This window comes from Vulpes lagopus, chromosome 24 (genome assembly GCF_018345385.1).
Source record: "Vulpes lagopus strain Blue_001 chromosome 24, ASM1834538v1, whole genome shotgun sequence".
Lineage (NCBI taxonomy): Eukaryota > Metazoa > Chordata > Mammalia > Carnivora > Canidae > Vulpes > Vulpes lagopus.
The window spans coordinates 9,849,993-9,868,773 of record NC_054847.1 but is presented as its reverse complement, the minus strand read 5'-3'; the positions used below and the strand labels follow the sequence as shown (position 1 = coordinate 9,868,773).

Genomic DNA, 18,781 nt, shown 5'->3' with positions numbered 1-18,781 from the left:
AAAAATTAAAACATTTTCAAAATTGGAGAGCCTAAATTACATATTTTTCTTAAATCTATTGATGTCAGGTTAAGTGTCACCAATATTGGCCAGAACCCACAGGAAGTTCATCCTATGGATGTTATCAAGTCACCTGCCACTCAGAAGAAGGAAACACAGCCTATATCTTCAGGAAGATGACACTGTTTAACCAAGAGGTAGGAAGGCAGGGTAACCACTCAGTAGAACGGTTGTATTCAAGGTAAAAACTTTGAAAGCTGAAGATGTTTTGAGTCCTGATTACTAGGAAATACTATTTAAAAACTACTGAATTTGCTTCATTGGAATGCTTTGGGATCTTATGACATATATTCTCCTATGTAAAATGTATTTTCAGTTTCTCTATGTAATACGAATACTCAGTAAAAAAAGATTCTAGCAAATTATACTTATCACTCTTAATATTTTGCCTCTTTATAAAAATTATACCATGGTTGTGTTTGATTTCTTCCTGCCAGTAATAGCAGTAAAGTATTTGAGTACATCTGTGGAAATACAAAGAATAATTGAGAGCTGTCAAATTATTGTCCTTTTTTGTAAAAGGGTAAAGGAGAACAATTTCACAGTCTCCACAGTATTAAGAAGGAAAAGATTGTAGGCAGGATACTATGACAGCAGACAGATTATAGCTTTGTAATTACTAGTTCCTGCTGCCACCTGGGTCACTCCTTTTGACTTCTAAATCCAGAGCCAGAAATGGATTAGTAATGCAGCTACTTTTACTGATTAGTAAATGATGGCTCAGTAACTCAATTGGAAAATGTGTGTAGAGCGTGGCATGTTGCCAGTCTTGTCAGGCTGTTAAACATATACTACACCCAGTTTCATTGCTTGCAACTAGTTATTCCCCTGTACCCACCCTTTGGTTTTGAAGGGGGCTAGAAGAAGAAAAAAATAATTGCTAGAGAAGAGCAAATAGCACATGCTTTGAATACTTAATGCCTGTCTCATCATGGTTAAACCTTTGGAAATGAGAGCTTCATCTCCCCCTCCCCATCCCACTCCACTTCCCTGAATATGAATAAAGATGCCTAGCAAAACAGCTTTACTGACCCAAAGGGAAGGAGCTAGAAGTTGTGGTGATTGATGATAAAAGAATCTGGCATTGAATATAGCTAAGTTACAAGAAATAAAAAGTTAAAATTTCTAAATCTTATATGGACTAGAGAGTACATTAGAATGAATTTAGGGCTTGTGTAGCTCATGGTCCAACATAACCAGGTAAGTCAATAAGATATTTCTTCATTTTCCCAAATGGGTAAGAAAGCTACATATTGGCTATATAAAGTAATATTTTTGTCCTCAGCATAGTCTCTTTATGCTCCATATATAGGTTACCTATGGGAGTTAATAAACTTACCGTGGCTTTTCTTTACAAACCCTGAGTACCTCAGAACTATGCCAAGACACAAATTAATTTTTAAAGTTTGAGACAAATATACTTGGGAAAATACAATTGCTTACATACCAAATACATATGTGCATGAGTGGACAGACAGACAGATAGACCTCAAAACATAATAAATATCCATTTAACATTACCCATTCTTGTAATTATTGGTACCAGTAAATATTTTTTTTAACAATAATAATCAAAAGTAGCCTATATTAGATACCTTAAATTCTTTTCATAGGTTTCTGAAAATGTAGTTATCAGGTTAATACTGACTGAGGTCTCTTTGGGAATTCTTTCATTAGTCCTTTTCTTGATTACCTTGCACTTTAATGGTCTTTTCTGGAAGCCCCCTTTAATATAAATGACAATAACCAGATTTCATAGTATTGAATGACCATAGATACCAATTTTTGAGAATATGATTCCAAATAATTGTTTGGATGATTTATAGGTTCTCTCATAGAATCCTTTCAACATAAGACTATCCCTATGAGGTGTAGATTTTATTTATTTTATTTTTCAGTTGAAGAAAGTAAGGCTCTGAAATACTAAGTGCCTTGACCGGTTAAATCCAATAATACCTTTCTCCATTTTACTGACTCTTGGCTCCCAAAAAGAAATTAAACCCTGATTTGACTTTATGATCTCCAGTTTTTAATCTACACTTATTTTGAGATTTTCTTTTCCTAATTTCCATTATTTCACTTGTGTTTTTCAGAGTTAGCCCAACTTTTCTTATTAAAAATTTTTTCCCTACTATTTTTGTTCACCTCACACTCTTTCAGTTTTCTTTAAACATTTCTCTGTATCTTACTCTATTTTTGCCTGCTTATCATCTGAAAAATACTTTACAAATACAGAAATTGAGTTACAAGGAGAGTAGTGATCCAAGTAGCCAGTACTTAATGGATTCAACTGATTCTGTAAAATGATTTCTTTCTTTCACATGGAAATTTTGGGTTTTACTGAATTTGTACATTACTAGTGGAAATAGTTTGTTTTATTTTTCTTCCAAAATTAAAATGACACAAATATTTATATTTTAAACATAATTCCTAAGTTAAGGTGCATAATTTCTCATTTATACTTAGAAAAATGAGAGTCGTCAACTCACTCAGATCCAGTACATAGCCTGGCCTGATCATGGAGTTCCTGATGATTCAAGTGACTTTCTGGATTTTGTTTGTCATGTACGAAATAAGAGGGCTGGCAAGGAAGAACCAATTGTTGTTCATTGCAGGTATTCTATTTTCTGGCTTTTTTGATTGAATAGCTGACCTGAAATGTCATTTTTAAAAGGGAGTGTGGGGCAGCCCAGGTGGCTCAGCGGTTTAGCACTGCCTTCAGCCCAGGGCCTGATCCTGGAGACCAGGGATCAAGCCCCATGTCAGACTCCCTGCATGGAGCCTGCTTCTCCCTCTGCCTGTGTCTCTGCCTTTCTTTCTGTGTCTCTCATGAATAAATACAATCTTAAAAAATTAATAAATAAAAGTAAGTGTGTATTTTATTTTGTCCTTAAGTTGTGATCATCACTATGGTAATTAGATCCTAAAACATTATCTGAAGCTGGAAGGCAGAGGGTATGTTCTGACACGTGATTGTCAGAATCTTTATCATAAGAAGTAAAAATAATACTTTACTGACTGATTCCTAGAAGCTTCTCTTTTTCATAGTTTAACATCTCAAACATTGGGTGTCTTACAATCAATGGTGTCTTAGATTTGATAAAATCTAATATTCTAAGCATTCAGTTGCAGCCTAAAGTTTAGATTTTTTTCTCCTAGCAATGTGCTCCTTCCTGCCCTGTGTCCCCTCCTAGGACTTTTTTATTTTTATTTTTTTTTTAAGTATTCTCCCTCTCTAGGAGTGGCCCTATCACTTCCAGGAGCTCCAGGTAAACAGCAAGAGGCTACCCTTTCTTCGTTTCATACTCAGGCCCCGTTCTGCCTTCCAAAGGGCTAAATACAAGGACTCCAGCTTTCACTACCATTGACCCCAGATTAGGAAACTGAAATTATCTTCTCCTTATCTTAGCCACTTCTGTTATTGAATGATTTATTCAGAAGCTGTGTTGAATTCTCTGAATAAATAAATAAAGGTATCTCTTCCTCCTCAAACTTTCCAGCACTTTTTAAAGAGCTGACTGAAATCATCAAAACAGATTGTAGACCAAATGTCTGAGACACAACATGGCAGGATTGATGAACACATTTGGCCATTTCATATCCTAAGTCTGCAACAGCTGCTATAGCTTTTATGTTCACAGAGAATACTTCAAAAAGTTGTTCTTGACTATCACAATTCTAAAATGTAATCAAAATTAAATTTGGTTTTAAAAACTGATTTGAGTGTGGAAAATATTATCTTTTATCCATTTGTTAATGATTTATTATTGTAATTTTGTTACTTTGCATTTAATTTTTTTTTTTAGATTTTATTTATTTATTTATTTGAGAGAGCATACAAGTGGAGGGAGGGGCAGAGGGGCAAGCAAACCCCCCACTGAGTGGGGAGCCAAACATAGGGCTCAATCCCAGGACCCGGTGGTCATGACCTGAGCCGAAGTCAGATGTAAACCAACTGACTGAGCCACCTAGGTTCTCTGTTATTTTGCCTTTTATTTTTTTATTTTTTTTTTTATTTATGATAGTCACAGAGAGAGAGAGAGAGAGAGAGAGAAAGGCAGAGACATAGGCAGAGGGAGAAGCAGGCTCCATGCATCGGGAGCCTGATGTGGGATTCGATCCTGGGTCTCCAGGATCGCGCCCTGGGCCAAAGGCAGGCGCCAAACCGCTGCGCCACCCAGGGATCCCCCTATTTTGCCTTTTAAAGGAGGTTGCTCCAGTAAGCTTGTGTACCTTGTTCAGATTTTAAAAACTGAAATGTAACCCTTTTAAAGCAGCAGTTTTACAACTAACAGTGGGGAAGAGTGGATGCAAACCATTTATTCTGTATTAAGTGTGAAATGTTTTTCAATTTTCAAAATATTTTTTAGTTGACTTTTGTATATAAAACTTCTAAATGAAATCAAATTGTTCTTCTAATGTATTATGTTTCAGTACTTTACTGCACAAATAACAGTTTAACAGAATAGTATCAATGAGACTTTGCTCTTTGTCTTTTTCAGTGCTGGAATTGGAAGAACTGGGGTTCTTATTACTATGGAAACAGCCATGTGTCTCATTGAATGCAATCAACCAGTTTATCCACTAGACATTGTAAGAACAATGAGAGATCAACGAGCCATGATGATCCAAACACCTGTAAGTACTGTACTTCAAGTATATATGTATATTCTCAACATGATGATTTTAGTTATGCCAAACCATATTTTTATCTTCTTAATTGCCTGACAGGAGCCAATAACCCTTAGCACAAAGGTTCACGAATATTGCCTCTAAGCCAAATCTGTCCTGCCAGTTGTTTTTGTAAAGAAAGTTTTATTAGAATACAGCCATGTCCATTTGTTTATATATTGTCTGTGACTGCTCTCACACTAAAATACCAGAGTTGAGAAGTTGTAACAGGTACCAAATGATTTGCAAAACCTAAAATATTCACTACCCGGTTTTTACAGAAAATGTTTATTAGTACCACCTATCATGTTAATTCTTGAGTGCTTAAACAGATACAGAGGAACTTTCCCTCTATTAGTTAGTTGGGGGATGCCAAGAACAATAGCATCCCTGACTGGAGAATCTTGGCAGACCTGTTATTGATGAAACAGCTGTGAACTTGAATTGCAACAACAAACATAATAGAAATTAAGCTACTACCTTACTGTATTCTACACAGACTCTGAATTATATTCCAAGAATCAAAAGAGGAATCAAGGTATTTTAGAGTTAAGATTATTTTTCATATTAAGCTATGGTGAAATGTTAGCATTGTTGGTGGCACTAAAGTTCCTGAAGGGAAAAAAAAATAAAATAAAATAAATAAATAAATAAATAAATAAAGTTCCTGAAGGGAATTAACCTATATGATCTAATAAATGCTTGTCACTTTTTTAGCTTTTAATTATAGAAAATTTCAAACATGTGCAAGAATAAACCATACAATAAAACGAACACTATGTTGAGTACTGAGACTCAACAACATGTGCCATATTGTTTCCTCTATATCACTTACTTACCAGTATTTGAAGTAAATCCTAAACATCAGACCATCTTATTTACAAATATTCTATAAATAGGGCAGCCCGGGTTGCTCAGCGGTTTAGCATCGCCTTCAGCCCAGGGTCTGATCCTGCAGACCCAGGATCAAGTCCTGCGTCAGGCTTCCTTCATGGAGCCTGCTTCTCCCTCTGCCTGTGTCTCTGCTTCTCTCTCTCTCTCTTTCTCTCTCTCTCTCTGTTTCTCATGAATAAATAAATAAAACATTTTTAAAAAAATTTTTGAAAACCAAATATTCTATAAATATAAAACACTGAAACATTTTTAGACAAAATAAGGAGTAGCTTTTCTTCTAAAGAAAATCATAATACCATTATCACATGTAAGTATAATTAATAATAATATCTTCGTGTTACCAAATAACCTATGTTCAAATTTCCATTTGTCTCATATAAATTATGTCTTTTTCTATTTTAGAACAGCTTTAATGAAATATAATTCACATACCATGAAATTAACTCTTTTAAAAAGCGTACAGTTCAGTGATTTTTAGTAAATCACAGAGTTTTGCAGCCATCACTACTATCAAATTTTAGAACATTTCATCACCCCAAAAAGAAACCTCATACTTATTTTCCCTCATACAGTCTCCAACCTCCTCTCCACCCAGCCCTAGGCAACCGCTAATCTACTTTCTGTATCTATAGGTTTGCCTGTTCTGTACCTTTCATGTGTATGAAATCCTAACTTTGTCTTTTGTGTAATTGGAAGATGTACCCATTCTGTAGCATATATAAGTACTTCATTGCTCGCTGGCTCTCCGCCCCCCCCCCATGGGGGGCTGAATAATACTCCATTGTATGGAGATACCATATTTTATTTATGTATCCACTGTTCATTGGCATTTAGATCATTTCAACTTCTTTGTTATTATGAATAATGGTGCCACAAACATTTGTGTATATGTTTTTGTGTGAATATGTTTTCATTTTTCTTGGGTATATACCCAGAAAATGAATTCCTGTCATATGGTAACTGTTAATCCTTTTGAGGAACTGCCAGACTATTTCCAAAGTGGCTACACCATTTTGCAATTCCACTGATAGTGTATGAGGGTTCCATTTTCTCCACGTTATTGTCAACTCTATTACTATCTTTTTTTTTTTTTTTTTTTTTTTAATTTTAAGTAATCTCTACACCAGCATGGGGCTTGAACTCACAACCCAGAGATCAAGGGTCACATGTTCCACTGACTGAGCCAGCCAGGCACCTTTGTCTTTTTTCTAATTTAGCCATCCTGCTGAACATAAAGTGGCATCTTGTAGTTTTGATTTGCATTTCTCTAATAACTAATGATATCAAGCATTTTTTCATGTGTTTATTGGTCATTTATTTGTATATCTTTTGAGAACGATCTGTTCAAATCTTTTGCTCGTTAAGATTTTATTATTTTAGGGATCCCTGGGTGGCTCAGCAATTTAGCACCTGTCTTTGGCACAGGGCATGATCCTGGAGTCCCCGGATCTAGTCCCACATCAGGCTCCCTCCGTGGAGCCTGCTTCTCCCTCTGCCTGTCTCTCTGCCTCTTTCTTTCTCTCTGTGTCTCTCATGAATAAATAAATAAAATCTTAAAAAAAAAAAAAAAGATTTTATTTTTAAGTAATCTCTCTACCCAACATGGGACTCAAACTTACAACCCTGAGATCAAGAGTTGCTCACTCTATTACCAACTGAGCCAGCCAGGTTGCCCCTTGCCCTTTTTCCAGTTTGTTTTTGTTTTTGTTTTGTCATTTTATTGTTGAATTGTCAGAGTTCTCTATATTTTCTGAATACAAGTATCTTGTGGATCTCTTTTGCAATTCTGTTCTTCCACACTATTCTTTCACTTCTTTGATTCAGTAATTTGTAGCACAGAAGTTTTTAATTTTGATGAAGTCCAGTTTATATTTTTAAATCATATATGCTTTTGGTGTCATATCTAAGAAATCATTGCCTAAACTCAAGATCGCAAAAGTTTATTCCTGTTTTCTTCCAAAAGTTTTATAGTCTATCCCATATATGTGCCTGATTTCTTTTGAGTTAATTTTTACATATGGTTTGAGGTAGAGTTCCAGTTTCATTCTCCTCCATGTGAATGTCCAGTTATCTCAGCTTCATTTGTTGAAAAGACCACTCTTTCTTGTCTCTGTGCCCTTCATCAAAAATCAGTTGACCACAAATATGAGGGTGTATTTCTGGATTTTCAGTTCTATTCCATTGATTTGTATGCCTTTTGTTATACTAATACCATACTGTCTTAATTACCGCAGTTTTGTAATAAAATTTGAAGTCAGGAAATGTAACTCTCCCAACTCTGTTCCTCTTTTTCAAGACTGTTTTGACTATTTGGAGTCCTTGCATTTCCGTATGAATTTTAGAATTCATTTGTTCTCTCCATAAAAAAAGTAAGACATGGATTGCATTAAATCTATCTATCTTTTTGGAGAGTGTTGCCATCTTAATGCTATTCCATCTTCCAAACCAAGAACACAAAATGTCTTTTCATTTATTTATGTCTTCTTTGATCTTTTTGAGTGATGTGTTATAGCTTTCAGTGTGCAAGTCTTTCACTTCTTTTGTCAAATTTACTCTTAATTTTTTAAAGTCTTTTTGGTGCTATTTTAAGGGAAAATGTTTTCTTCATTTCATTTTTGGAGTATACATTGCTTGGGTATAGAAATAAAATTTTGTTCGTCGATTATGTATCCTGCAACCTTGTTGAAATCATTTAATAATTCTAATAGTATTTTATGTGTGAAAGTGGATTCCGTAGTATTTTCTATATACAAGATGTTATCTGCAAATAAAGATAGTTTACTCCTTCCTTACTAGGTTAGATGCCTTTTGTTTCTTTTCCTTTTCTTATTTTGCTCAGGTGCCTGACTAAAAGCTTCCATACAATGTTAAATAAAGTGGTAAAACCAGTCTGGATTCAGATAGAGTTCACAAATTTTGATTGGTTTATGTACTAAATCTCTTTTAATCTGTCACTTCTTCCTATGTCTCTTTTCTTTTTTCTTGCAATTTATTTGATGAGCAAACTGAGTATTCTCTATATTTCCTAAAAGTGGTGAATGGATCTATAGACTTGAACAAATTAGGTGGTATTCTATTCTTTCAAGAGGCACTTAATGTCTGATTGTCTTTCTTTTTTAGGTTGATAGTAGCTTTGGGTGGTCAGTGCCTGCATCATTAACTTTCAGGGCTTGAAGAATGATGATAGTGTGTTATTCCTTCTATATTTATTAACTGGAATACTTCTTTAAAGAGAAACTTCTCATCAGCTGTTGGTTAAACAGTTGCATACAGGCAGTATGAGAAAAGCAAGATAAACACTTCCAATATAATGAATTCACTTGCCTCTTTCAGTGGTGACCTCATACTCTTGTTTGTTTTATTTTAAAGATTTGTTTAAAATCTTTGTTTTAAAGATTTTATTTATTTATTCATGAGAGACACAGAGATAGAGGCAGAGACATAGACAGAGGGAGACTCCTTGTAGGCAGCCTGATGCGGAACTCAATCCCAGGACTCCAGGATCACGCCCTGAGCCAAAGGCAGATGCTCAACCACTGAGCCACGCGGGCATCCCGTGCCCCTTTTCTTTTATAAAAAGAATATATTGTGTGCACTTTTCTTTGCCTTGCTATTTTGACTTAACAAGGTATTCTGAAATTACTTTATAGCAATCTGTAGACTTTCATTCCTTACCCTCCCAACCCTCCACCACATCATATTCTCCTGTAAAAACATGCCACTCATTAGTCACCTAGGCCCTTCCTGATAGCCATTTAAATTGTCCCTACCCTTCATTATTATAAATAATCTAGCAGCAAATAGCCTTATTTATGAATGTATATTTTCAATTTCTTTTTCTAGTTTATCTTTGGATAGATTCCCAGAAGTGGGATTGCTGGGTGAAAGGTAAATTAATGTGATTTTATTAGATGCTGCCAAATGTAGTATTTAACATCCCTATTAGCAATGTATGAGTGTTGCCAACAAAATATGTTGTCAGACTTTTTTATTTTTTGCCATTCTGTTGGTGAAAAATGGTATCTCTGTGCAGTTTTACTTTGCCTTTCTTTTATAAGCAAGCCAAGTTTTTCTGATCAATTCTATTATTTCTATTTTTCAGAGTCAATACAGATTTGTTTGTGAAGCTATTTTGAAAGTTTATGAAGAAGGATTTGTTAAACCCTTAACGACATCATCAAATAAATAAGAAAGCAAAAGTCTGGGACATGTGTCAGAAGATTGCTTTCTGTTATATTCACTGTGCCATAATTCTGCTTGCAGGAAATGGCATTTAGACAAAACAAATGAAGAACTAACAAAAACTGAAAACTTCAGCACTGTTGCACTTTATGTTTAAGAAAATGTTACTCTCTCAAAATCTGTAATTCACGTGTTTGAAGACTATTTCATGCTTTGCTCCGAACAAATAGTGAATAACTGAGTATGTTCAGGGTAATTTATGAAATTTGTGGTGGTGCCATGCAGTCCCCTTCTGGTAGAATTGCCACAAACAAGGCTCAGAATTCTCATCATCTCTGTTATACATCTGTATCTTGAAAGCAAAAAGAAGTAAACATCAGGAGTCAGCTCTGGTGTTTCCCAGTGATTCATGTACTTATTACTATACTGGTTACCAGATTTTTATTTTTTAAATTTTAGCAATATCATTCTCAATATTAGCCAATACACTGCCTATGGATGCAGCACATCTTTCCCTGTACTCCCCCTGTAGAGACCTGCTGTTCATGAGAAGAAAGATGGAATTTGCTTTTCCCAGGAAATGCTGCACATTGTCCATTTACCAGCATCTTATAGAAAGTATAAATATGAATCTACAGATTTTCTTGAATTTAATAATGTAACTTATATTTATCATAAGGTTGGCTTATTCCAAATCATGTGATTTCACATTCTTGATGTAAAGGAATGCATGCATTGTGTCTTAACCCCTTAAGTGCCTTGAGACATCTTTGTATGTCTGATGAAAAGGCACTCATTTGACCCCACTAGGAGGTATATATATGTATATTGTACATTTACATTTGTATGCATTTTGAATCAGTTCACATTTTAAAACATAGCTTCTGTATGAAGAGTTACGCATTCAAAAAAGGGTATGGAAATTATTTCTTACTCAATTCCTGTATTTTGCCACAAGAAAAAAAAGATGATTTGCGTCCTACTGAGTGAGTGCACTGCTGCTACGGAATTATTGAAAATCTGCACATTCCTTTCCCGGGGGACACAAGGGTTACAGTTTAGCAGCTCGAGTCAAAAGATGCTTTATTAATCAAATTTTCTATTTATTTTATCCCTAACTTTAGGAATGGCACCTAATATGCCATATGTCTCTAATATGCATATTAAAGTTAAACATATTAATATTTTCAGCTAAAGTTAGAACAGTTCATTGTGATTTATTTCTATCAGTGTTTAAATTATTACTCTAAAGCATTCATTTCAGTTCACTTCAAGTTTTGTTCACTCTGGTCTGTTGGTTGGGATACTTCAAACAAGGAATAAAATGTTACTTATTTTTAAATCTAATCCCTCAATAACTGAAATGAGGGTTTTGTTGTAATTTTCACATATAATTAAATTACTCCAGTTCATATATACTTATTAAGTTATAAGCATGTTAATATGGAGAGTTTTGATTGTCCATCCTGATAGAAGATCTGATTCCCTTTAAGGATGTGTATATTTTCCTTGTCAGGATTTTTTTTAAGTCTATGGAGAGAGAGAATGTTAAAATTGCCCAGTTTTATTATAAGTGGAAATTTGCTCACTTATTGAAATGTTAAAGTACACATTTTATATGAATTTTGGTTAAAAAAGATTCATTTCCTAGTGATTTCTGAATACTTCTGTGTAGTCTTGATAAAACTTAGAATTGAATAGTAGATATTTTGGAATGCCATTTAGTATGAGAGGGGAGAAAAAAATCTTCAATGTAATTGAAATGATGTTATTTCAAATATTCAGAATCCATAATAATAAATTTTAGGAAGTTAAGTCCTAAACATTAATAGCCAAGATACCAAATTATTATATTTAAATATATTAATCTTTGAAGAGAAAAGTAACAAACATTATGTCAGAAATTCTCTTATCCCTGTATTTCCCAGCCAAGACAGTATAAATTAGTAAATAACTATAGTCTTAATTGAACATTCCATTCTCTACCAACAGATAAATATAATTTAGGCTGCTATATGATATCATGGTAAGTTGAAAAGTGAACAAGTAAAATCATGTTGGGAGTCTACGTAATTAATAACTGTTTGACAGTTTTTACCTGAATTAAAAAGAAAATCTGTTCTAACTGTATGGACAGAATATGACAACCATAGATTAAAAAGATACAGTTATATAGATATAAACAAATAAATATCATGGGTGGTATATTCTTTAACGTACAGCTTTGTTTACACTTCTGAGATAAGCTCTAATAATTTGTTGGCAATGAACATTGCTGCCTTTTTTAATCATTATTCCAGTCTTTAAATGATAAATATAAGAAGTTCAGAATCACACTTAAATTTCTCACATATGGATTTTTCCTCTGGGAGCTACTCTCTGTCGGTATTTTTATGTATAGATCCTTTTTTAAAGACATTTTTATTAGGGTCTTAAATTTAAAATAAATTATCCTTCACAGCTTCTTCAAATGGATATGCTAATTATACTTTTCTGTTTACCAAACAGATAAGACTTTATCCATTATACCTAAGAATTTTCTAACCTGTTTATCAATCTACATAAGGTTCTAGGAATAATCCTAGCTTTAATATGCCAAGTAGTTCTAGATTCCATTTATATTGGTATAATATTGTATAATAAAATGTCAAATTTCTTGTATCTGAACTACTCTTGCCCTCCTTCCCTAACTCCCCTATTCTCTCATCTCCCCCTCCAACACACTCTAGAAATCAATGCAGACTGTTATTCTCACAAGTGGAAATAGGAATTGGTGAATCAAGGGGCTTCGTAAATGCTAACAAATGTTTGTGAAAACCTTTCCTCTCTGATTTAAGATGGTTTTACCATGTTCATTTCAAATGTTTTATTGAGCATCAGATTCGTGTTAGCACTATGTACATAGCATGAGGAATATTTTGGAATAGACTTTACATTCACAAGAAGAATTGGTAGTATTTGTTAAACAACCGCATCCATTCAAAATAGAGGCCAACTAAATGGTGTAAGAAATAACTTCCTTTGTGTGGCCTGCTAGCACAAGTATGAAGGGGGTAAGGGGCTAATCGTTTTGATTAAGAGTAAAGAGAAAATTTATATATAAAAACTGACTTCAAACATAGAGGTATGGTAAGCCATTAAGACAGTTGATTGAAGGTTTCAGGTACTAATATATACACTTTAGTGTGTTTATATATTTGTGTGTTTTATAAAGGCTGATACTAACGAGGGGTGAAGAATTATTTTAACTATAGAGTTGTTTAAAATCTGTTGGAAGGTCTGATCAGATCTAATCAGGTATTTGAGCAAAAGTCTCCTGTCTGCTTTAGAAATACGCTAACTTGAGAGCTGAAAGGAATTTGAATGATTTTATCTAAACTCACCTCCTCCTATTATTTTAGGAAACATATATGAGTATCATAAATTCTTGTGAATTTTAGTCTGTTTCACCTCAAGAATTATACTCAGGCAGTGTTTTCACTTAATAACTATGATGACCTTAGAGGATGTTGCTTAATTTAGAAAATAAATAGGCTTTAAAAGGTGTTCCTAATTAGGACCCTGACTCAGTTTGCTAGTCATGCTTCCCTGATAGAGCATAAACTTTTGTAAAGTATTTAGGCTGATACACATGCAGTATGAAAACATTCTGAAAAGTCAATTAGAAGACTAATTTTTAAAGCACTTAAAACATAGAACTAGGATTTAGAATATATGTCCACTTATAATCAAATAATTTATGTTCATAATGTGGTAGAATTAAAGCATTACTTATTTTATAATCTTATCAGGAAGAGAGAAAGAAACGATTTTTAACAATGTTCTATTTAATACCTGTGTTTTGAATATTTAAGATATTCTGATAGTAAGGTTGCCAAAGTAGTTTTGAATTCATAAAAATTATTTATACCACAATAAGGTGGGATATGTTTACATCTCTTTTATTTTGTAGTTTAGGTGAATTTACATTTAAGTCTTTTAGAGTAAATACATTATGGTAAATATTTGTTGAAGTAAACATCTCAATAATATGACATGAAAAAGATGGATTATGTCACAGCTGGCTTTTATGCCATATCAACAAAGTAGCTACATTATTATTGCTTACTTCCCACATTTGCTTTAGCTGTCCAACCACAATTTCTGCGGTCATTTTTGTGTGTGTATCATTTCCTCCAAGTAAAACAGTTATGTTATTAAACCTCACTCACTGCATTTTCTCAAATATCAGAATTGATGATCTAATGGCAAAGATTTATTGGTGTCTTAGTGTGATCACAACATAAGTTATAGAAATTGTTTATAAATTTCTTAGTGAATTGTATAGCTACAAAGGAATTTACATAATAATAAAACATTTTTGCGAGCTAACTGCTAATAGATAAGTTCAGCCATTTTATACAGAGCCCATGAAATTAACTCCTAAAATGTATTTTTGAGGTTCAGCTTACTTTACAATGTCTACAACTATTATCAACATAATTTTTTATTACCGACTTAATTTATTCCTTTTTTCCAACTTCATTTTTTTTTTCATTTATTCTTAGTAGCAATTAGTACAGCAAGCCTTTTTCGGTGTCCAAAACAAGTCCTCTATCAGTCAGAAATTAGACATAACTTCATAAGGTTGGTGAAATTGTCCTGGGTAGACACCAAATAGTTTTTTCTGTTTCCATTTCTAAATTTGCTGCTATTTGTATGTTTTTCTACTGCAGTTATTTTTTTCTACTGCAATTTACTGCTGACTTCTAAACTTTTATAGTCAATTGTTATTTTTACTTTAGCAATCCAAGCTAAATGGGCAGCCAGAAGAGGTATCTACTGGGGTGCAATCCATCAACATTGAGTAGAAGTGGTTCCATGCATAAAGGAGAAAACCGTATATTATTTTTTAATTTTCAAAGTGAGAGATATTAGCAATATTGCAAGTTAAAGACTACAATTTTAGTTGGAAGTCCTAATGTTTAACTTCCTAAAACCTTTTAAATTTCCAATAAAAGAATGAAAATGTTTAAAAGCCTTGTGCTCATAAAAGTTTCAGTTAAGCACTGTAGAATTTTCCTACTTACTGTTGTGTAAATGATACAGAAAATATTTTTCTATGGACAAGAGATTGAAACTGGTAACTTCTTTTACTTCATTGTGTAAAACAAATGATATTTGTATGTCTTTCATGCTGTAAAAGAATGAATGTATCTTTGAAATGTTACTAGAATTATGACTTGATTCTAAGGATACTCTGTCAAAAAAATCGGCAAGGGAGTGGAAGAAAGGAAAGGAAGTGTATTCTATTTAATTATATAAAATGCAACTTTAGAAGAAAAATGTAATTTTCATTATAAATGAGCAGTCGTTACTGAAGCATATTTCAAATATAATGTACATTCTTTTTCACTTTGTTTTATTTTAGCTCTAGAACAGAAAATTTCAAGAAAATTTGTGCTATTTTTAAGTGTAAAATACTTGTAGACTTCTGGAGTGTGGAAGGGTGTTTTTGTGTGAGGGTAAACATTCTGCTGCATGTGTTTACCATGAAGGAAAGTTCTCAGGCATTGTCACTGTGGCAGCCACAAATGAGGACATCGTTGTGAGTGTGACTTTAGTGAAGCCAGAAATCTGTGCCTCTGATTTACTACAGTAAATATGTGCAGAGGCCCCTGACAAGTAATTTTGCCTTTTTATTATCCGTATCTTGGACAGATGAGACCACTCGGTCCAGTTCTGACTTGTAACAGTGGTGTCTTAGATGCTTAAGAGTTCATTGATTCCGACGAATGACAACAAAACCCTACATTTTTAGTCCTCTTTTAGGCATATTTAATTTGTTCAACAGTCTCTTTAAAGGGTAGTATTTATTATTTACCACTCCTTAAACTCGACGTAATGGGGCCTTCATTATTTTGAGTTCTCCCATTCCTCCAACTTTTATAAATCATTGATTTCATTTCATAGTAGTCTTTGTGAAGTAAATACCCTGAACAACTGTTTAACTATAGTTGAGATTAATATCGGGCTCCATCAACCCTTAGAATTTCCTAAATTTAGCAAATATTATGATAACTGAAATGCCACCTTGCTAAATGAAATAGTCACCATAAAGTCCAGGAGGATCAGCCCAGTTTACAATCTTAGACACAAATAGGTGCTGACCTCTGATTTCCCCAAATCCATTTGTCACAATTGAGCCCATTTTACCTTTTATTTAAAACCTTTTTGATTTTTACTCCTGAGTTATGTTAACAGTTTTTTTTACCTTTCCTGGCAAGAAAATAATCAGTCCAGTTCTGGGATTATCTGGCACCCATCTTTTCCAATCCTTTGGTGAATTCACAAGATTATCCAGTCTTGTATCCTGTAGAGTAGGTCAAATTTCAATGCTGAAACGGATTTCTTGAATTTTAAATAGTAGCACTTTATTTCATGCTTACTACTGACTTAATTTATACATTTAAAAATAAAATCTAGGAGTTTTGTAAATATGGAAAACCTAATGAATTAGTATGTAGAGCTCATTGGATTGGACCCAAGTAAAATGCTTTACAATGATCTCTTGATCTTTTGATATTTAAAAGGCAACTTGTATGATTTTAGCTTTGCCACTTTTCTGTAATTTATTTAGTAAAGACTACCCAGTTGACTGTTTTGTAATCTGAGTTCGCTCAGCTAGCTTCAACCAGGTTTGGTTTACAGTAATCATTTCTGCTTTGCATTTTTTTGTACATTACATGAATATTTGGAAACCCATTTATGTGATTTTAAGTCATTGGTAGGGGTTAAGTTAATACTGCACCACAAGTAAGTTGAAGAGGGCAAAGTCCTGACACAATGTACTTGTCAAGGGTCAGGATTTAAGACACTAAAAACAGTTTACATTAAGCTGTTTTTGTTTTCTATCATTAGAATATATGTGCTTAAAAAAATAAAAACTGTCCAACCCAGTGTTCTTAGAGCATCAGGACATTGCAATTACAATCCATATTGTAATCTTTTCAAATGAGAAAAGCTAGTCTTTATTTTCTACAGTGTAGGCTTAATTTTAGGACAGATAATTTGCTATATACTCATTAGTGGTATTTTTAAGTAGTAGTTTTACAAATATTTCTATGTAGAGGGTGTATTTGGGATTTTTTTTTTTCTTGTAACAGGTGCTATATGTAAATAGGAAGGGCGAAAGTCACTTAGTTAAAAGTCTAGTTTATTTCGTAATTAAAATATAGTTTTGCATTTCTGCTGTCATTTCACGTTTGATAATACTGAACTAGTAGCTCTTCCCCCCATTTCTCAAAAATAGCTCTTTCCATATCCTTTGTTTCCATAAATAAGAGGTAAAGAAACTTAGGGTTTATTTAAAATGTGTAAGCTTGAATTTGGTCAATACTGGATAATTTGAAATCATACTCTGCATCTGTCAATGCAGCTTACTGTATGCTTGAAAGGCCTTCTGTATTTGTCTTAATTTCAGTGAAAAATTAGAATTCCTGCAGTTCATTCATGTAAAAAAAAAAATCTATGAATACTAACAGAGAGGATAAAAATGCCGATTTGCATTAAAACTGTTTAGTCCTAAGAGCGATTTATGTGATGTGAAATACTATTACACATATTTGTTGACCATATTTCATTTTTTTGATTGAGAAATAGTTGTTCAGGTACAAACGTGAAAAAACTCTAGCTGTGACTTTAATTGTTCAATTGCAAAATAAAGATGTGCTTTAGTAATTTAAAGTGTAGGAGTTTTGAAGATTATTTTTTGTTGTTGAGCTTTTCTAACAATGATTACATTCATTAATGGGTGATGAGAAGGGCCTGGGAGAAAGCTAAGAGCAATGTTTTTCTAGAATTCCTGATTCACTGGTGGCTGTTTCTGGGGAGGGGTGGGAGAATTATTAAATAAGGAACTTAAAGAGATTTAGAGGATTAAAGAATGAGGAAGTACTCCTTCACTAGGACCACTGCTTGACTCCTCTCTTCCCTCAGCACTGCCCCCCTTCTGGTGTTCCTAACATAAGATCTTGTCAGGCAAAGTATGTGCTTATTTTTATATCAGATAATTTAATGTTTTACTCATATGAGATGTTGGAAATTAAAGAAATTAGTCACCTGACAGTCATATTTATATGTTGCAAACCTTTTTTCTTACAGTGTTGTCTTTGACTATTCTTTTGGAGGAATGGTGGTGAGTGAAAGCTCTCTTAACCACTGTCCAAGTAACCCCCTCAGACTGGCACTCTGCTTACCAGTCTTGTTCTCTCCTTGTCTCCATTTGCTGCTCTCCTCATGCCAAAGCTCTTTTGGTTCCAATTAAGCTGTAAGCTCACTAAAATCAGTTGTGTTTATTTGCTAACCTATACATGCAAATTTATTATATCTTTGAAATATGTGTGTGAAAAGCAAGAAGGTTGGGTTTTTGCAAAAGCCTTATGAAGGGGTCATTAAGGCTTTATTTTATTCTTTAAAATTTTATTAAAAATAGGTATGAGGAAGACAACAATGAAAGACTAACAAAAAATGATATATTTGAAAAGCAAAAAAAAAAATGATGTACTTGGGGTCTGTTTTTTTGTTTTTGTTTTTGTTTTTGTTTTTTTTCAAGAGAGACTAAGGAACTATAATTGGGCTCAAACTCAAAGTGAAAGATCTTAGCTCTATGTAAAAAGAATCACAAATGGGGATCCCTGGGTGGCGCAGCGGTTTGGTGCCTGCCTTTGGCCCAGGGCGCGATCCTGGAGACCCGGGATCGAGTCCCACGTCAGGCTCCCGGTGCATGGGGCCTGCTTCTCCCTCTGCCTATGTATCTGCCTTTCTCTCTCTGTGTGTGACTATCATTTAAAAAAAAAAAAAAAAGAATCAAAAATAAATATATATCTGCCTTTAGCTAAAACAAAACACGTGTATTTTTTTTTATTTCTCCTTTAAATGGTTTTCTGTTTAGCCAACTGACCATTAGTTTTGATCCCATGAGATATGGTTCCTA

General features: G+C 33.7%; 1 protein-coding gene across 3 annotated transcripts in view; it reads left to right on the top strand.

Moving 5' to 3' along the window:
- The window catches only part of PTPN4 (protein tyrosine phosphatase non-receptor type 4), a 208,224-nt gene extending 190,692 nt beyond the window's left edge, over positions 1 to 17,532 (top strand). For all 3 annotated transcript variants that reach the window (XM_041739473.1, XM_041739474.1, XM_041739475.1), the window contains 4 exons: positions 69 to 197; positions 2,527 to 2,675; positions 4,563 to 4,698; positions 9,728 to 17,532. In XM_041739473.1, the coding sequence (XP_041595407.1) occupies positions 69 to 197; positions 2,527 to 2,675; positions 4,563 to 4,698; positions 9,728 to 9,814 (501 nt within the window). In that variant the 3' untranslated portion in view covers positions 9,815 to 17,532. The remainder of the gene's footprint in view (positions 1 to 68; positions 198 to 2,526; positions 2,676 to 4,562; positions 4,699 to 9,727) is intronic.
- The last annotated feature ends 1,249 nt before the right edge of the window (positions 17,533 to 18,781 follow it).